This window comes from Lycorma delicatula, chromosome 10 (genome assembly GCF_047948215.1).
Source record: "Lycorma delicatula isolate Av1 chromosome 10, ASM4794821v1, whole genome shotgun sequence".
NCBI lineage: Eukaryota > Metazoa > Arthropoda > Insecta > Hemiptera > Fulgoridae > Lycorma > Lycorma delicatula.
The window spans coordinates 117,171,419-117,191,497 of NC_134464.1; the positions used below are offsets into that span (position 1 = coordinate 117,171,419).

Below are 20,079 nucleotides of genomic sequence, written 5' to 3' on the forward strand. Positions count from 1 at the left end.
GATACTTGAAATTAAAAAAAAAAAAATTAAAATATGATGACTACAATTATAATCATAAATATTTCATCAACAATATCTAATCTCAATTTTTAAAATAACTGTTATTAATAGTAAAACATACAAATAGAATAAAAATTACCTCAAAAATCAGTTCAGTAAATAGTCTAGAAATATAGTAAAATAATTTTTTTTTTAAAAGAATTGTTGTGTAACTGTTAACTATTAATTACAATTCTTACTTAATAACAATACTGATGCTAAGTAATTTTAACTGATGTAAAATGAAAAAAATAATTTTTTTAGTAAAATTATTTTTACGTAAATATCTACAATCTGTTTCCTTTGAACAATGAAAGTGCGTTGAATGCCTATAATTTGAAGGAGAGAAAGCCCAAAAGCAATTAACTTTTCAGTACTTCATTTTATTCTGGCTGGCACCTTATAACAGCTGCCAATGAATGATATCAACAGCTCTTACAAATCATTAAATGAAATTTTTTAAGCATTAGAAAAAATGCTATGCCTGATTGTGATTCAAATCCAGAACCTGCAGATGAAATGCAGAAGTGTTATTCCGCCACAGAGATTGACTTAGTTTAATTAACATTCAGCTACTACAATTTTTTTTTTTAATAGGAATATTTCTTTAATATTTATTGTATAAAGTAGTTTTTATATGAATTATATAAGAAAAGATGTCATTTTTATTCCAAATTATAATAAAAATAGATACTTAATTTGTGTTTAAATGGCTTTAAAGTGTAAAATTCTGTTAATCAGGAATTAAATTACCAAGAACTCTAATCATATTTTAAGAAATAAATCCAATAAAAAAATTTTTAATTTTAAACATTCTGCTGTAATTTCATTTCTCATGAACAAATATAAAAGTGAAATGCATATGAAAATGATAAAGATGTTCATTAATTATAAACTTAAATAGTATAGTAACAAACAGATATTTATCAAAGCTTCAATGAAAAAATAGTTATACATTTCTGATTTAAAATTTTTCTACCTAGATGATCTGTTGTCCTAATTAATGTTTAATTGGTACAATACTATATTCTTAATTTGTTATTCAGTAATAATTTAGTGTTTTGAAAAGGTTAACTTGTTAAGTGATACCTGTATTTAAAAAAAATTGTGATTATTCTGAGAATTTTAATTATTTTTAAATATTCATGTTTATTACCCAATCTCATTATTATATAAAATAAAGTGTTATAAGATGTTTTTCTAAAACTATGCACTTTATCATCAGAATGGTCCAAACCCAGCTTTTAAAATATTTTGTTCAGCATTGTGTGCTGTTATTGTTGACTGTTGAGCTGCTTGTAAAGCTTTATGTTTATTTTTATTACCAGGTTTAGATGAATAAATGGAAGCAACTTTCGAAGCTGTTTTGGCTGCATTTCTAGCTATTAATGTAGCATTTCGTGTTGCGAATATTGCCTCATTTATTGGATCTCCTGTTAAACCGACTGCAATTTCTGTAAAAATGAATGCTTTTTGGGCACCATTTGAAACATCGGCAATAATAATCGGTAGTTGATCATCGTTAGTTATGTCTTGAAGTTCTTGAACATGGGATGCTGTCTTCTGAATGTAATGAATAGCAGTAACACAGTAACGTAATTGTATTGGTTCTACTTCGGATAAATTTGGTACTTCTCCCTGTAGGGATTGATCTGCTTGGAGTGCTAACCCGTGCCGTTTACCTGTCAGAAGATGATTTTTTATTTAAAATTTATTTATGATTATTATTAAACATTTTTTCTAAATAAAGAGTTTATTGAATTTTATTGCTAACAAATATTTTTATTGCTTGGAATAATTAACTGAAGGAAGAGATTTAGTTGATATTCAACATACAGATGTGAAATAATCCCTTTATCGTACAAAGAACAAATATATTATTAAAATAGAAGTTATATAAAAATAAATAATGGCAAACTATTATGGTCACTAACTAAAGAAAATCAGTTATAATTACCCATATAATATAAGTATCAATCATTATCTTAATATTTATTTTCTTTGTTATTTAAAAATTATATTGTATTACAACAAAATTCTATAATGAAGAATTCTTTCCTCGAAAACACCTTCAATTATCTTTTTATTAAATTTTTTTATAAAATCTAAAATTAGCAATAAATAAACTGAAATATAATATTTAAATTACAAATTTAAATAAATTTATTTATAATAATATTAATATATTAGTATATGTTTTTATGGCCTGAAGGAAAATGTTTTTCTAACCTAACTTTGTTCAGATAATCTGGTTCCAATTAATCTGTAATTAGAGTATTGTTTTAAAATGCTGTTAATCATTTTTTTACTGGTAATAATTTAACCTGTTGATATGAATTAATTTATGAAAGTGAAATTCAATGCTGTTGGTCCTTCCAGCTTTATTGAAGTATTATTAATCGCTCCTATTAATAGTTAAATATTCAGTTTATTTTCATATTATCATACATTTATATCATATATATATCAAATGAAATCTGTGCTTTAGAAAAAAAAATACCCATTAACTAAAACTTTCCAAATCCAGCTTGTACAATATGTTTTTGAGCATTTTGAGCCATTTGCACTGACTTTTGTGCTGCTTCAAGTGCTTTTTGTGAATTTTCAGCATTGGGCTTAATAGAATAACCAGAAGCAACTTGTGTAGCAGTTTTAGCTGCATTTCTAGCCGTTACTGTAGCATTTCGTGTTGTAAATATTGCTTCATTAATGGGATCTCCTGTTAAACCTATTGCTATTTCTGAAAAAATGAATGCTTTTTGTGCAGCACTTGATACATCTGCAATAATAATCGATAGTTGTTCATCGTTAGTAATATCTTGTACTTCTTGAATGTGTGATGCTACCTTCTGAATAGACTGAATTGCAAGGAAACAGTAACGTAGTTTTGCTGGTTCTATATCAGATAAATTTGGTAATTCTCCCTGTAAGGATTGATCTGCATGTCGTCCACCTGTCAGAAGATGAGTTTTCATTTTAAAATTTATTTATGAAAAATTATAAAAATAAAAATTCTGATTAAAAATTAGGTTAATTTTAATGTTAACTTTTTTTAAAACTGTTTGCAAGATATTTCATTAAGTTTGTTTTCAAATAGTCCAAGGAAATATGGGATCAGCAGTAAATATAATAGATATGGTATAATCTACATAAGGAAAACAGAACATTTAAATAGGGATAGTCTAAAAAAAAATTATGGTCATTAACTGATGAAAGTCATTGATTATATACGTATATAATTCAAAATTAAGTTTCATAAGATTTGTTATTTCTATTATTATTATTTAAAAGTACTTATTACAAAATAATCACAGTTAACCGTGATTTAATAATATTAGTTAAACTTTATTTTAAGATTCTTAAAGGAGATAATAATGTTGATTTCTAAGTCTAAATAAATAATTTATACGTGGTCAAGACTGTATAACGTGTTATAGTTTAGACTACGAACTTGTTTTGAAAATAATTTGCTTACTTTTTCTTAATTCTTTTATATGAGTAAATAGTTTGATGTTTTTCTTTTTAATAAACAATGACTTTTAAATGAGTTGATTGATTCATTAATACTATTCTCTCTATAATAATTAAATAATTCATTAATTTTTTTTCATGGTACTGACAAATAAGATAATTGTCAGAGAATGTCAACATTGTATGGTTTAAAAGGCAAATGGAAACTGTATTCAATATTATTTAACTTCAGTTATCTTTAGAACTTAGTTATCAAATGTGACTTTTGTTATTAATATTTACCTTTATTTAACAACATTGTATTTTCAAATTATTAAGATGTTGGACATGTTATGGAACCACAATTTTGTAAGGAAATACAGTTTAGCATCTTATCTGTCACAAAAATAAATTGATGACAAAAAATAATGAACACAAAATTTAATAATTATTCATTTGAACTTTTTAGTGAAATATTAATTGATAGTACGTACCATTTTACATTATGTGTATATTAAAAAATAATTTATTTGCTACCAGTAAATAAAAAATATAATTAAAAATGTATAAAAAAGTAAAATGTATTCATTAATTGTTAAACTTATAACTAGTTGCGATTCCAACGGATCACTTCTACTGGAATTTGTTGCACAGTGTAATCTACATTACAAGATGAGCACTTTGACTGCCATCTTTAAGCAAAAAAAAAAAGAAAGTTGTTCACGCTGCTGCCATCTAGATCTAAAAGATAAGAGTTTTACGTATACTTCAGAGCTGACTTGATCTATGAGAGATCAAACTTTAGTTTTTCTTCTGGTATATTGCTGGCAATATACATGGGTAAATTATTTTGAATAGACTATTGTAGTATCAGATAACTCTGACAATTTTTAGTACTGAGCTTCAATCTTTCATTATTTTTTCTTGGAATTTTCAAGGCTAGTCATAATTTTGAAAAAAAGAAGATTTTGTAAACCTATAAAGTTGAAATATGTAGTAGGTAATATAAATCAAATATTCAAACACAAATAGAACCGATGCTCTTGAATTTATTCATACAAAGAAAACTGAAAACTGTCAGATAAGAATAGTAAAGATTTTCTGAAAGTGCAGCCTGTAGGGTTTGCTATTGCAATGGAGCTGAGATTTCTTTGAAGTATAATATAAAAGAAAACATAGAGTACAGACTGCTATGAATAAATACACTATAATGAATAAATATATATATATATATATATATACATATATATATATATATATATATATATGTGTGTATATGTGTGTGTGTGTGTGGAATGAAGTGACACTGATTGTAAACATTTTGTAGCAGTATTATTTCAGCCTAAAAACTAGAACTGCACCCCTATTTCTCAAAAAAAAGATGCATTAGATTGAGAAGTCATTATTATTCTGACAAGAAAAATGGCAAAAAAAATAAGACAATGAATGGTTTTAGAAGATTTTAATAATGGTTCTTGGAAATTTCTAATATAAACATAATTATGGTATGGCAATCAATGTGCTAATGATTGAATGGTTTGATAAGATCGCATTCTGAAAGCGCTATCAGTGGTTATAACGTTTTATGCTTAGAGCTGTAATCAGTGTTAGTACAATTTTATTTAATTTGTATAATATAGATAAATAAAATAATTGCCTAAATTGAGCAAGTATGTATCTTAGGGTATAAATAGTACACTACAAAGTTAACTTAAAACTAAAATACTTTAACGTTCTTCATTATATCTCTTGCAATACTAGCTGCTTCTTCAGCTCGTTGTGCTGCTTTTCTAACAAGTTGTTTATGTGGAGAATCATACTTGTTTTCATACTCATTTGCAGTTCTACGAGCAACATCTGCAGCAACTGATGCTGCATCTACAGCTGCTCTTGTTGATTGTATCGCACGAGCGAGTGGTGCACCTCTTAAATCGACTGCTAGTACGATATGAAATGAAGCATCTTTTGCAAACCCAGTAATATTTTTTCTATAAAATTCTAATATAGGAGAATCTGCAAATTCTTCAATATCTTTAATATCATTAGTGACTAACATAGTAAAACGTATTGCTTTCACCGAAAACAATAATTCTGGCCAAAGAGTACAATTATTATTTTCATTCATTTCTGTTGAAATTGCTTTTGAATTATTGTTTTCCAACAAATCTGAAGGAAAATGTGATTTTAATTCAATCAGTGAAAAATCATCATTAGATTTAGAAGGAAAGTCTACTGTTTTTGTTGTTATTACTGGATGTATTTGCGGCTGATTAGTAATTTTCTTTTGTACTGCTTGAGTAGGTATATCAAACATGTATAATGGATATACTGCAACAACTGGTCCAATAGCACCTGTTCAATATATATTACACATTTTATGCAATGTTATAATAATGGTTTTTCATTACAATACAGTATTAAATGGACTAGAATAATATATCTATTTAAGACATTATGAATACGTTCAATTTTATTAAAAAAATATTAACTAAATATCTGTTAAGGCAAATTCTGTTTTAGATACTTTGTAATGTTTTAGCAGTGTTTATAAGATGTTAAATTAGAATTATACAAATTATAAACATTCATTCATCAAAGATATTTATTAAATTCTTAAACGCAGCAGCATACATACAAGCAGTAATATGTTATTTAAAGCTTACAAAAGGTTAATGCACTTACATATATATATATATATATATATATATATATATATATATATAAATGACAAGCAAAAGAGTAGATTACGCTACCTATATATAAGCAAGAATATAATTATTTTGGCATAACTCCAACCACCTTAGATGAAAACAGTGACTCAAAAGTAATGTAACAGCAAGTTTCTATTAGCCAGTCTAACTACTTCATACCAATAATAGTGGTCACTATCTATCATTTGCCACTTGATAGTTACTGTTAATGAAACTGGCTCATGTAGTTAACATTTTGAGGTTAGTTGTCACAAACAGGGCTGTCTTATAGTATAAAATTAAAATGAAAGACTAAACTAGGAAAGAGTTAAAAAAGGAAAGCAGGATAGAAAGTGGTTAGGTGAAAGAAAATAGTAAATTGAAGTTTATCATAGTCTTAACATTATAGCCTTCAGAAACCAAAACTTCTTAATACACAGTAAATTATTTAAAACTATAATTTTGTAAAAACTACTTAAATCTAATAAATACAATTTTTCAGAACTTATATCAACATTTGCAGTGATTATTGTGATAATCTTCATTAATTGCTATTGTCTTGTCAGCAGCTGATGTTATTGCTGACAGTTTTTTGGATTAGATAGATATATTAAAAAAATATTTGGAAAGTATATTAAATTTGAACTTCGTTCATTTACTATATTACAGCTTTAGGCATATGTTTGATAGCTCATTTTTTGTATGTGTAGAGTAAATTACTAATAAACCTTAATTTCTATACATAGTCAAAAAAGGACCACACTTTAAACCCTTAAAAATTATGAAATATATAGACAAAAACTATACAAAAATGAACAGATGCAATTCAAAAATCCAATACAATTTTTGATCTTATTCTAAATACGTGTTTCCCTAACTAAAAAAAAAAAAAAATTGACTGCAATAAAATTGTCTGATTCTAGAAAATGAATGACAATCATTGAAATTACTGCAGAACATTGACATAAGTTTTGAAAACATATATTTATTAAATTTGAATTGGCTCATTTAAAGAGGTATTTTAATTTTAAATAATATTCTTCATTTTGTATCATGAAAATTTCTCAGAAAAAATAAGTAAATTGTTTTTAATCAACTTTATACTTGAAGTGCTATCTAATGTGTGCCTTGAAATATTTTCATTACAACTTTCAAATTGTGTTTTTTTATATGTTCAAATAGGATTGAACTAAAAAACAACTAAAAAAAAATTGCATTAACTAAAAGTTAAAAAGTGAATATGCTCAAGAACTATTTAAAACAAATAAAAATCTAAAAAAAGATATACATTTTGTTGACTGTTAAACAATTATCATTTACAGATACAGAAGAATTATCAAAAGGAAATATAAATATAAGTATAATATTTTTAAAAAAAGCTAAATATCTAAATTAATTTTAGCATAAAAAATTAATAAAAAAAAATTCATTACGTATGAAACACTATTTTAAACAAATCTGTAAAAGATAAGTGTCTAATATTCATATGGCAGATTTTACCAAAACAATTAAGTAAAATTCTATAAGTTTATTAAATATTGATCCCATATAAAACAACAAATTTTTTCCAACATTGCTAAAAGTAAAATTTTTTGGTTTTTTTATTCTTGTATATTACAAACATTCTTCAGTGCTTCATTTTTAGTAGAAAGTTGTTTTTCTTTTTTTCTTACAGTGGTATGAATACTTTTTTGAAATGTTTTGTGACTTTGGTTTGTATTTATTTGATCATTACTTTTTATTGTTAATTCTTCTTCTATATTAACTTTTTTATTCAAAATTCTCTCTAATAGATAAAGAATTCAGTTTTCATATTTTTCTGACTCTACTGATAACAATTTTTGTTAACCATTACAATACATATCTATTTTAGATTTTTATTTTTGTCAACAGTTATTTGGGTGCTTTCTGTTTATAATTTTATTTCTGTAATTGCATAGCTTCTATGTATCTTTGGGAAAGTTTTATATATATATATATATATATGTCTATACCAGCACACAAAAATAATTAACACTTGTGTGAGAAAAACAGTTACTGAAGTTGACTAGAAAAGGGACTGAAAACACTATGAAGTAAATTTTAAATACTCTAATAAATTTGGTTTGTTTTTTGTTTCAAACGAACACAGTTTCAAACAATTTTCATTGCCATCCAGCATAGGCAAAACCATAGCACTATTTGAATTATTTTATTAATATTATTCTTACAATTGGTGAAAGAGAACTCAATGTTTATGCTAATTAAAACTTTTGTTCTTTTTTTATTTAAGAAACTTCACTGTAATCAAAGTTTTACAAATTAATTTTGGTTAAATAGGTGCAGTAATAAATATTTAATGTTTTATAAAATTTTATTAGTTTTAATATAAGTAGATAAAAATAATATTTTTGAATTAAAAAAAACCTATAAATAGATTATATACAATATTATATACAACACAAAATAAATTTATTTTAAGAAATTATTCATTAAACAATATGTTTAAAAGTAGAATATTCTGCAAAATATCATCCACTTTAAGTCTCAAAGAATGACCTCAGTTTTTTAAAATAATATCTCATTTTAATAAATCTGTATAGTTTATTAGAATGCTTTATGATTAGTTTATATTACTATTCTGTTCAACTTAAATATTGGGTCCATAATTGCTTCTTATCATATAATGTATCACGTGAAATATAAAATATTCTATTAAAAATATATCTCATGCTTGCAGCTGTCCATATCCAGCTTGTAAAATCTGATGTTGAGCATTTTGTGCTGTTAATGTTGACTGTTGTGCGGCTTGAACAGCTTTGTGTGAACTTTCAGCACCAGGTTTTGTAGATGAATAATCAGTGGCAACTTTTAAAGCAACATTAGATGCATTTCTAGCTGTTATCGTAGCATTTCGTGTTGCGAGTACCGCTTCAGTCACTGGATCTCCTGCTAAACCGATCGCAATTTCTGAAAAAATGAATGCTTTTTGGGCAGCACTTGAAACATCTGCAATAATAATCGGTAGTTGTTCATCATTAGTAATATCTTGGACTTCTTGAACGTGTGATGCTGTCTTCTGTATGAACTGAATTGCACGGAAACAATAACGTAGCTGGATTGGCTCTACTTCAGATAAATTTGCTAATTCTCCTTGTAAGGGTTGATCTGCTTCAGGTTGGGATGGTAACCCATGCCGTCCACCTGTCAGAAGATGTTTTAATTTAAGATTTGTTCATGAAATTTATGTATTTTTTTTTCATGAAAAAAAATTTATTTGAAGGATTAAAAGAAAGAAATTTATTTTAATTTCTTTTGAATAATCCATTAAACAGATGAGAGATTAGTAAAAAATGAACATAAAACATATCAATTATTGTATTAGGAAAGAAAAAATAATAAATTATGATGTGGAAAAGTTAAAAAGAGAAATTAAAAATGTTTTAGAAGAAAAATGAAGAAATTTTTTTTTATCATTAACTGACATAATCTTTGAATTATGTACTTACTCTAATAACATCACATCATTTCTAGTTAAAATTAAGCTTTCCTGGTAAATCATAAAAAAATACATTCCCTGCTGAACTGAAATATATATATTAGGCATTGCATCACAGCAAAAAAGGGGTACACTAATTTGTTGCTTTACATTTCCTATGTAATTTTTTTTTATGGCTGTGATGCATGTAAAGTACCTGAGGAACAAGGGACACCAGTCTGAGTTGATTGCTCTAAGAGTATCAATCTTCAATAAACAGCCAATTCCTGATATGAACCGAATGAACTTGTCACTTGTAGAGCCAAATACAACCTGCATTTTGGTGGGATTGGCAAGCTTTATGCAACAGTATATTTATCTCAGTGAAGAAGGCAATAAGAAACCATTTTACTCGTCACTTTTGTTAGTAAGCCTGACTCAGAAGTTTGATATTCAAGAGAATGGCTTTCTCATTTTTGGGGAGTGACTTACATCTGGTAGCCTACAATTGATACTCTTATGCAACTTAACTTACTTAAAAAAAAAAATTATATAAAAATAGAAGTAATAAATAACTGAAGAAAAACTTTATTAATAAGATTCTAGAACCTTGGAACTTTGTCATGTTGACTGATATTCATTTTATCAACAGGATGACCTACTATCATACAATTCAACTATTTTAAATTGAATATAATAAAAAGATTTCTTAAACTTCAGACTTTATAAGTGCAAACCCCTGTACATTTCAATTTATTGGAAGTTAAGTTTTGAGGTTTATCAGGTTTTGGGATTATGTAATCAACAACTGAGTGGTATTCAGCATTCAAATATAAACAGTAGCCTGAAAATTCTGAGTGCAAGAAAATTTTTGTTTCTTTTTATAATGTAACAACATAGACAATAGCTATATGTACTGCACAACACCACATCCACTAAGTGTTTTTAGAGAAATTTGTCATTACATTTTTTATTTATCTGCCAATTAATGTGTAATAAATATTGCTATGAGGAAATATATCTGGAGTTTTATGACAGAAACGCATTTCTCAACATCATTAAGAACAGTCAGATACACATTTTTAATAACATAAAGTAGTTAAGATGATTTTGTTAAAGAATTTTTTTAAAAAACCCAGACTAATAATGTTTAATTTTATTTTATGATCATCAGTGAGCTGACTGATGACTGGTTTGATTCTATTCTCCATTCCTTTCTGTTCTGTCCTAATCTTTCAATTTGTGACCTTGCTTATGTACTTTAAATAAATTCCAATCTCCATTTTTCTCAATAACCTTATCACCTATATAACTTTATTTCTAAGTTAATGAAATTGAATGTGTCTTAATATATGTCCCACTAACCTAGTTTATTTATAAGATTTAACTACAAATTTTCTCTCTTCTATTTTTCTTACGACCTCTTCATTTTCTGTTTTATCAACCCAACTTTTTTTTACAATATACTCTTATAACAATATTAGTAATAGATTGAAAACAGATGAGTTATTTTATAGGTACAAAGGAATAGTTGGGATTTTATGACAAGAAATTGGCTTCAGAAGACTACAATGCTTATAGAAACTATTTTGTTCATTTATCAAGTAATGCTTGATGATAAGTAACTTAAAATAATTTTTTCTCTATTAATATTTAAATCTATATTTGTTAAATATAAATGTGAACAGATGGAATTAATATGAAAATACAGCTAAGTAGCTGTTTCAGTGGTGCTCAATGAAAAACTGTTATTATTATTGATATGTGATATCACTATTCATGTGTATTTAAATTAACCAGCTATTAGGTAACAACTACAAATTTAACTTAAGTTATAGCAAGTAGTTTTAATTTACCAGTTGGATATTATGGGTGACTAACCTGCCACACTTGATAAATGTAATGTGATTTTTATTGACTGATCTTCTTTTTACCTACAGAGTGCCCTGAACATTAAAGAATTCGCCTTTTTTAAGTTGGATTTAATAAAAAGTTTTTTGAACCATAAATTTTCTTAGATAAACCCTATACAATTTTAATTTATTGGAAGCATATTTTGGGGATTATGAAATTAGTAATACAGGTTATTCCAGTATTAGTAATTTATACTGAGAGGCAGAGACTGTTTATCAGGGAAGATTTGTAATGAAAATATTCCATAAACATGGAAATTTTCATGTTTGGTACCAATGGTACCAAACCAAATTACCAATTTGGTACCAGTGAAGTAAATTCTACTGGATGAAACAGATAATTAATTTTTTACTGTTTCATTGAAAAAGAAAGAAATAGTCTGCAAAATAAACCTTTTTATCTGGGCGTCACGGATGATGGTCACAAAGATAATTAAAAACAATTCAAGTTATTAAATATATTTTATTATAAATTTTGTTTTGATTTATTGTTACAAAAAAATTTGTACTTTTAAATAACGTTAATTATATTACTTTAATTAAAAACTAATTTTTATCACCTACTGCTTTCATTTATTATATTATTAAACAGTTTTTCAGAGACCTCTGCTTACGGAATGTGTTTCTTTCTTTATAAAAAAAATTAATAAAAATGTAATTTAAAACATCAAAAAAGGAGCAAAATTGTAAAAAAAAAAATTAACCTGGGAATTACATACATAAATCTGAAAACAACCTTAGGAAAATTTATAAGAATATAAATACAATAAATAAAAACCCAATTATACTGATCAGATTAGGGAAAATTAACACATATTTTCTATTATATAGAAAACATAGCAATTTTATAAACCAATAATAATAGATCTAAATACTTACAGTTGAAGAAAATACATATAATAAAATGAGGAATGAAAACTTTATTGTTGGACAAATCAAATTTGAAGCAGTGATTGGCTTGTAGAAGCTACACATTTAATTATTACAAAATTTATATTAAAAGACTCATTCAAATATGACATAATCTACAACAAATATTATTCCCAGAGGAACAATTAATTTTGCTAACCGATAACTAAGGTAGTAAACACTGCCAATCTCCAAGATGGAGTGCTAGTGCTTCTACCTTCTGGAAGGTTCAGTTCGAATCCAGACAGGTTTGGCACAATATCACACACTACAAAAAATATTACTTATCACAGTATAAACATAACTGTTATTGATCCATTTGTTAGTATAGAACTCATTTTAATGTTTTAAATTAAATTTTTAATTATATATAAAATATACATAAATCTGAAGAAGCAGAAATTTCTGAAAAATAATGACGGTAATGAATAAAAGGAATAAGTGACAAAATTCTGCTGCTAGAAAGCAGTTTACTAAATTATAATAATTAGAGGATGAATAATTAAAAGGGAAATCATGAGGGTACATATAATTAGGGAATTAACAACTGCAGCACTAACTTATATTTACAATAACCCTACATTGGCAGTACTGTTATTATTAAATATTTGTTTTTCTACTTATTTATAACTTTTAGATCTTTAATCTTGTGAAAGCTTTTTTAAATTATTTTATTAATATTACATTTAAAATTTCTGAAAGAATGCTTGGTGTTCATTCTAAAATAAAAAATAAAAGTTTCTTTATAGACATTTTTGAGTTTTAAATTAATTTATGGTTATATAAATGTGATTTTTTATAATGAACTTACATTAGTTTTATTAAAAATAAGTTAAAAAATTTGTTAGGAAAAAAAATAAAATGTGCTATTTACAAGATTATCTAGAATATTAAAGTGGTATATTTTTACTAAAATTTCTATGATTAATTAAAATATGAGTTTGTACCAAGAATATTTCAGAAAATATCACCAACTCTAAGTCCTGATTATTTTGACTTTCCTGAAGAAATAATCTTATCATAAATGTAAATAAATATATGAGGAAAATTTTATGAACCGTTAAAATTAATCATTCAAATCAATAGTACATATTATCTCATCAAATCAGGTAAAATCTTATTGTATGTTTCTAAGAACACACTGTACGACTAAAAAGGTCCAGTTCCAGCTTGTAAAATCTCTTGTTGAGCCATTTGTGCAGCAAAAGTTGCCTGTTGTGCTGCTTGAACAGCTTTACGTGCATTATCAGGACCAGGTAGTTTACTTGAATAAGCATTAGCAATTTTCATGGCTGTATTAGCAGCATTTCTAGCCGTTTGCGTAGCATTTCTCGTTGTAAACACTGCTTCATTTACCGGTTCTCCTGATAAACCGATAGCAATTTCTGAAAAAATGAATGAACTCTGTGCAACGCTTGAAACTTCTGCAATAATAACTGGTAGTTGTTCATCATTAATAATATCTTGGACTTCTTGAATATGAGAAGCAGTCTTCTGAATTAATTGAATTGAACGGAAACAATGGCGTAGTTCTATTGGTTCTATTTCAGATAAATTTGTTATTTCTCCTTGTAGGGGTTGATCTGCTTCAGGTTGGGATGGTAACCCATGCCGTCCACCTGTCAGAAGATGTTTTAATTTAAGATTTGTTTATGAATTTATGATATATTATTATTTTCTTTTTAAGTGAAAAAGGAAAAAAGAAGAAACCTAATGAAGGATAAGTTAATTTTAATATTATTTTTTTTTTAATGCTTGAAATTAATTATTTATGTCATCTTGGAAGAAACCCTTAAAGAAATGAAACGTTAGTGAGTATTCTCATAACATACATGGACCAGTATATATAAAGAAAGCAGAAGATTAAATTAAAACAGGCATTAATAAAAGAAAAACCTTACGAAGAAAAGAGATGTTGAACAGTAATTCATGAAGTGGTAATAATTAATGAAACTCATTCAGTTGTATACTTTATAACAAAGCAAACTATTAACTTAACATTTATTTTGAAATCAGTTATACAGTAAATGAAATTAATCATAATCTAATCTGTAAATCATAATAATCTTATTCTAAGATCCTCAAAGGAAATGCAAAAATAAATTTTGGACTACATTAAATTTCTATAAATATATATATATATATATATATATATATATATATATATATATATATATATATATATATATATATATACAAATTGTCTTCTAAATGTTTTTCTGATTATTGAAGAGCATCATAAATGAACAGTAAACTGAAAAATATGCAGCTAATTCAGAAAATTCTCTCATTTCTTACCTCAGTTTTTAATTTGAGTAAACACTATGATTTTTTTTTTACAATAACTATCATATTTAAATGAGATAATGTAATTTTGAAATGTATCAAAAATTAGAATTGGTTAATTTTATCCTATCAATCAGTGTGTCTTCATAGTGCACTGAAATACTTTAAAAGTGCATATTTCTTACATAAAAATAAGTAAAAACTGTATCTGTTGATATGTATCTAGTTATCTATCTGTGTGGTTTTTACAATAGAAATTTATATATCCAACAAATATTGAGATATTTTATATTTTTTTAATGAAAAAAAAGTTCATTTTTAATCAATCATCAGAATGTTTGCTATCTTAATTTTTAGATTATTAATATTCAGTAACTGTTTTATTATTACTTTTATTGTGTTCATAATAAAATGTTAATTGAGTAAATTAAAAATTCTATCAAGATATAAGTAAAATAAAAAAATAGTTTAAAAATTGATTTTCTTTTTTAGAGAATATCTCTTTAAACACACACACACACAAAATTTTACTAAAATATTCCAACCATTCTGTAGATATGAATTTCTATTGAAAAAAAAGAAAAATTAATCTTTTCTAGGCCTATTTTACAAAAACCTTTTACTAATTCTTTTGTAAGGAACTTACTTCCAAAACATTTCCATGTACCTCAGGGATTATATATTATATATATATATATATATATATATATATATATATATATATATATATATAATCAACTGTGCTTACCTTATCCTAGCTTCATAGTATTTTATTGCTCACCAAGCAATAGCCAACATACCCATTGCTATGCTGGTAAGAGTTGACTTAGTTCCGAATTTTGGTAAATCAGTCTGCTGCCAATGGGGACACCACTTCTTGGATACAATTTTCAAAATGACGTAAAAGTAAATTTCAAATGGCGGAACATATGGTGAAAAAATAATTACGATACCTACAACATCTTTGTTTTTATAGACCCTTCAAATCAGCAAATTATGCTGCCACAATCTGTACTATAAAATCCACCAAACTAAAAATGGAAACATGATTAGCTGATAAATAAATGTTATCAATTAGCTAAAAAAACGTAAAGTGAATTCTCTAGTAAACAAAACTATTTTTTTGTAATCAAATGATAATAGCTGTAATAATTTTTATCACAAACTAACAAAAATTACTATTTGAGAGTTTGTTATTCATTATTATTGTTGTAATAGAACTAACAGTGTAATAATCATGCATGATGATATCATACTCGGTATTTTTTTAACTGCAGGTTATAATTTTATTTGTATTTTCAAATTTCTAAGAATATTCAATTTATCTCAAATAAGCAATAAATAATGCACTTTATTTTTTTGTTAAACCTTTGATATTTTTAATGTTTTTTTTTTTTTTTTTTTTTAGATCATTCCTTTGAGGATTAACTGTTTTATATTTTAAATATTGTTTATGAACTTACCCACCCGGTGATCCTGTAAAGCGTATGCAAAATTATTAGATGTTGATTGCTGTTGTTTTGCTGCTTTTTTCTTAATATTTGATGTTTCAGGTTGCAAAACAGATGCCGGCGAACAAAGTTGAACCATAACTGACATAACTGCAGCAAAAGTCACAAACAAAAGAAGTTTCTGTAAAGAAATAAATATCAAATTAGTTTTTTTTTTTTAACAGAAAGATCTAAATAAAATTAACAAGATGCTACCATACTTAATATTTAAGAAATCCATACTTTTAAAATAAATACCTTAAGAATGGGAAGAAGGATAATAGAAAATTCCCCCTTTTTAAGAAGAGCAATTAAAGACATTGTAGGAAGGGTATAACTAAAATGGTCCAGTTGACCATGTTTTGGAGGTGATAATTTTAAGTAGAGAAGAGTAAAATAAAAGAATGGTTTTAGGACAGGATAAATATATTGTATAGTTTAATTTTACAAGTAAGACAACTAAACAGAAAGATATTAGAAATAGGACAAACATTTTTGGAAGTTTAAAAAATTTATGATTCAGTTAAAAGTAATCTATTTAGAAAAGTCTGTCAAAATTGAAAATAAATGGAGAGACATTAATTCTTAGATAAAGAAACTAGAAAAAATGACGTTAATTGGATGATCAAAGAAGAAAAAGAAGAAGGAGTATTATTACTATATTTAATTAAGAAATTAATAATAATAATAAAAAAAAAGAAGTAAAGGTTCGTCTTTGAAATCAAACAGATATAATTTTTATGAGAGAATTATCATTATCAAAAAACCATTTTATTAAGAATTTGTATGAGCTTATGTTTTTTTAATGAATCATAAAATTAAAATATTTCTAATTTCAAGGATTCTCACGGTTGGAAGAGTCAGTCCTATGAAATGATTAACATTATGAATGAGCTTTTGTTTGTTTATCAAGATCAAGGACAAATGCCATAATCAAAACTATATTTAATTTACGATTAAAATTACATAATCTCAGAAATATTTTTAATCTTCTAAGCCTCTACCCAACTTTGTTAACTTCTTCTATGAAGAAAATGTAGCATCCTTTTTGAATACACAGATAATTTTTGTATAATACATTTTTTTGGGGAATAAGAGTTAAGGAAAAATAGTTTGATTTAGCATCTATTAATTTGTACTTATTCTTAAATAAAATTATGTTACCATTCTTGAGACGTATGGTTAATTCACCAAAGAACACTGGTATTCACCACGATCTAGTATTCAGATCTGAATAAACCAACTTAAGAACCCTCAACTTTGAAATCAGTTAATTTTGAAGTTGAGGGTTACATAGTATAGGGGCTTTAAATAAATCTGAAAGGTGATTCTAAGTTTGTACTGAATTGAACAGTATACGAAAAAGAAATACCATATATATTAAATGTTAAAGTATAAAGTTTAAAAAAATATCTTACTTAGTTTTATTGTAATTGATAGACTGATTTTTATTGTTTATTTTAAATTTAAATTTGCAAAAAAAGAAAGTTGAGATGCATAGGCATTTATATAATCTATTAGTAATAATGTAAAATATGGAGGTGAGGAAACTATTAAAATAAAATAAATAAAAATGATGCTATAAAAAACACCGATATAGAACGATAAAAACATTATAATAAAAAGTTTGAGCTATGTATTAATGAGTAACTCAGTTAGTCAGGACACTTTTTTTTTATACATTTATTTTAAAACAACTACACTGATAAACATAATTTTTTTCCCTAACATGCGATACATGATTTTAATCTCTTTTTTATACTGAAAATGAATTTGAATTTAGAATCTTTCTATCACCCACCATTTTTGAGAAATTAAAAAATTTTAATTAAAGGATTTTTTCATTTTTTAACAAATAGTTAGCATTTTGAGCTCCTATATTGTATTTTGTTAGCTCATCTGTTATTGTTTAACTTTATTAACATAATTTGTAAGCTATAATTAAACAATACTAGACAAAGAATTAAATCATATCATAGTCACATATTATGACATCATATCTAATACTGAGGAGTGAGCCTTCATGGATAAGATTAATCATGTCTGTGCAGGTCAAATCATGCAGCTGAAAACATAGTTGTGTTGTTTGTATTAAGCACTGGATTTAGGAATGAATTAATTTTGTTCAGTCTTACTGCTGTCTTAAGTTTGTTAACAGTGCAGTGTCATAATGGCTAAAACATTATGTTACCAAAGAGTGGAAGAAATGAGACAACTTAACTCCAAATGGGAAAAATATTATTCATGAGCACTTAGTTGAACCTAAAAAATATTTTTACCCCCTCTCTCCATGTCAAGCTAGGATTAATGAAAAATTTTGTAAAAGCAATGAAGAAGGATAGTCCCGGATTTTTGTACAGCAGGCAGAAATTTCCAAATGTAAGTGAAGGAAAAATTAAAGAAGCAATATTTGTTGATCCTCAAATCAGAGAGTAGGTCGAAGATGATGTATTTAACTCAAATAGTATAGAAAGTGCAGTTTGGGCTTTATTTAAAGATGTTTGCAAAACGTTTCTCGGCAAAAAAAAATCTGACAACTTCTTACTTCATGCAGAGCTATGGGATGTAATATGTGTTTGAAAATACATTTCCACAACTCACTTCTGAATTGTTTCCTAGAAACCTCGGAGACGTAAGTGACGAACACAGTGAATGTTTCCACCAAGACATTTCGGTGATGGAAAGCCGCTATAAAGGGAAATGGAATACTAACATGCTAGCTGATTACTGTTGGACATTAATTTGGCATTTGCCCGAGGCAATAAAAGAAAAGCATCAACAAAATCATTCTAATACAGGTATGGCCATGCAAAATTATAAATTTTACTGATTTTAACTATATTTTCCCTTAATCTTTTTTGAAGTGTAATTTATTTAAAACTAAGGGTGAGAGAAAAATTGTATTTATGCAGGCAAAAAAAAAAACAATTTAGTAAATGGTATCACACTTAGAGAAACATTAAAAATTTGTTTTTTCTATCAGTATTATTTAACTCAAATAATAATACCAAAATCAAATAAAAGATATGAACACTTTCAGGGTTTTTGCTTCATCAACAGCAGACCAATTTTGAAAAAGTACTCATAATTATATAAATTAAAATATGTAATTAGTTAACTAGCTATAGTTAAAAAGTAACATTTTTTGGTTAACCAATATATATTTTAATTTATAATTATGTGGAATTTATAAAAATTGATTTGCTAATGGTAGAGTAAAGACTCTGAAAGCATTAAAGATAGGTGAGTATTCTTGTCTTTTACTTGAATTGTATCTGGCAAACTTAAGTAATTGTTTTCCAAATAATTTATTTGATACAGTTATATGTGTTTGAAAAAACAATAAGTATATATATATATATATATATATATATATATATATATATATTCCCTGTTTTATTGTATTTTGTTATTTACAATATAATGATAAAATTTACATTTAAGTTTAATATAATTTGGATAGGTTACTACTCTAAGAAGAAAAATTATTTACATTGCTTGAAATTGATAATTCATTTTAAAAAAAAAATTAAATAAATAGGTGATCCATTATATTATTTTAAATTTTATGGCCTCTCAGAAAAAAATAACAGGTTTAAAATTTGATAGATGGATTACCTTAAAATAATGTTTAATTAATCTGAGATTGCAGAATGGGATCCGTTCAACTGGTAAACACTAAGCAACCCCTTCATGATCAAATGAGATGAGGATGATATGTATGACATGTAAATGAGGTGTAATCTTATATAGAGTCAGGCTGAACATTCCTAAGAATTGTGGTTAATTGAACCCCAACCATCAAAGTACACCAGTATCCACTGTCTAGTATTCAAATCTGTATA

The 20,079-nt window shown here is 26.0% G+C and overlaps 2 protein-coding genes across 7 annotated transcripts in view; one reads left to right on the top strand and one right to left on the bottom strand.

Moving 5' to 3' along the window:
• The window catches only part of LOC142330990 (gamma-butyrobetaine dioxygenase-like), a 36,327-nt gene extending 34,831 nt beyond the window's left edge, over positions 1-1,496 (top strand). Inside the window, exon 8 of the transcript XR_012757862.1 lies at positions 1,368-1,496. The gene's annotated coding sequence lies outside the window, so the exon portion shown is untranslated. The remainder of the gene's footprint in view (positions 1-1,367) is intronic.
• The window catches only part of LOC142330991 (uncharacterized), a 31,987-nt gene continuing 12,946 nt past the window's right edge, over positions 1,039-20,079 (bottom strand). For 2 of the 6 annotated variants that reach the window (XM_075376513.1, XM_075376514.1), the window contains exons 2-3: positions 16,208-16,376; positions 4,808-5,841 (exon numbers count right to left, since the gene is read on the bottom strand). In XM_075376513.1, coding sequence (XP_075232628.1) covers positions 5,207-5,841; positions 16,208-16,376 — 804 coding nt within the window. In that variant the 3' untranslated portion in view covers positions 4,808-5,206. Of the gene's footprint in view, positions 1,722-2,256; positions 2,993-4,807; positions 5,842-8,534; positions 9,363-13,318; positions 14,078-16,207; positions 16,377-20,079 lie in introns of those variants that run through there. The other 4 variants (XM_075376517.1, XM_075376518.1, XM_075376515.1 and 1 more) reach the window with 4 other exon arrangements.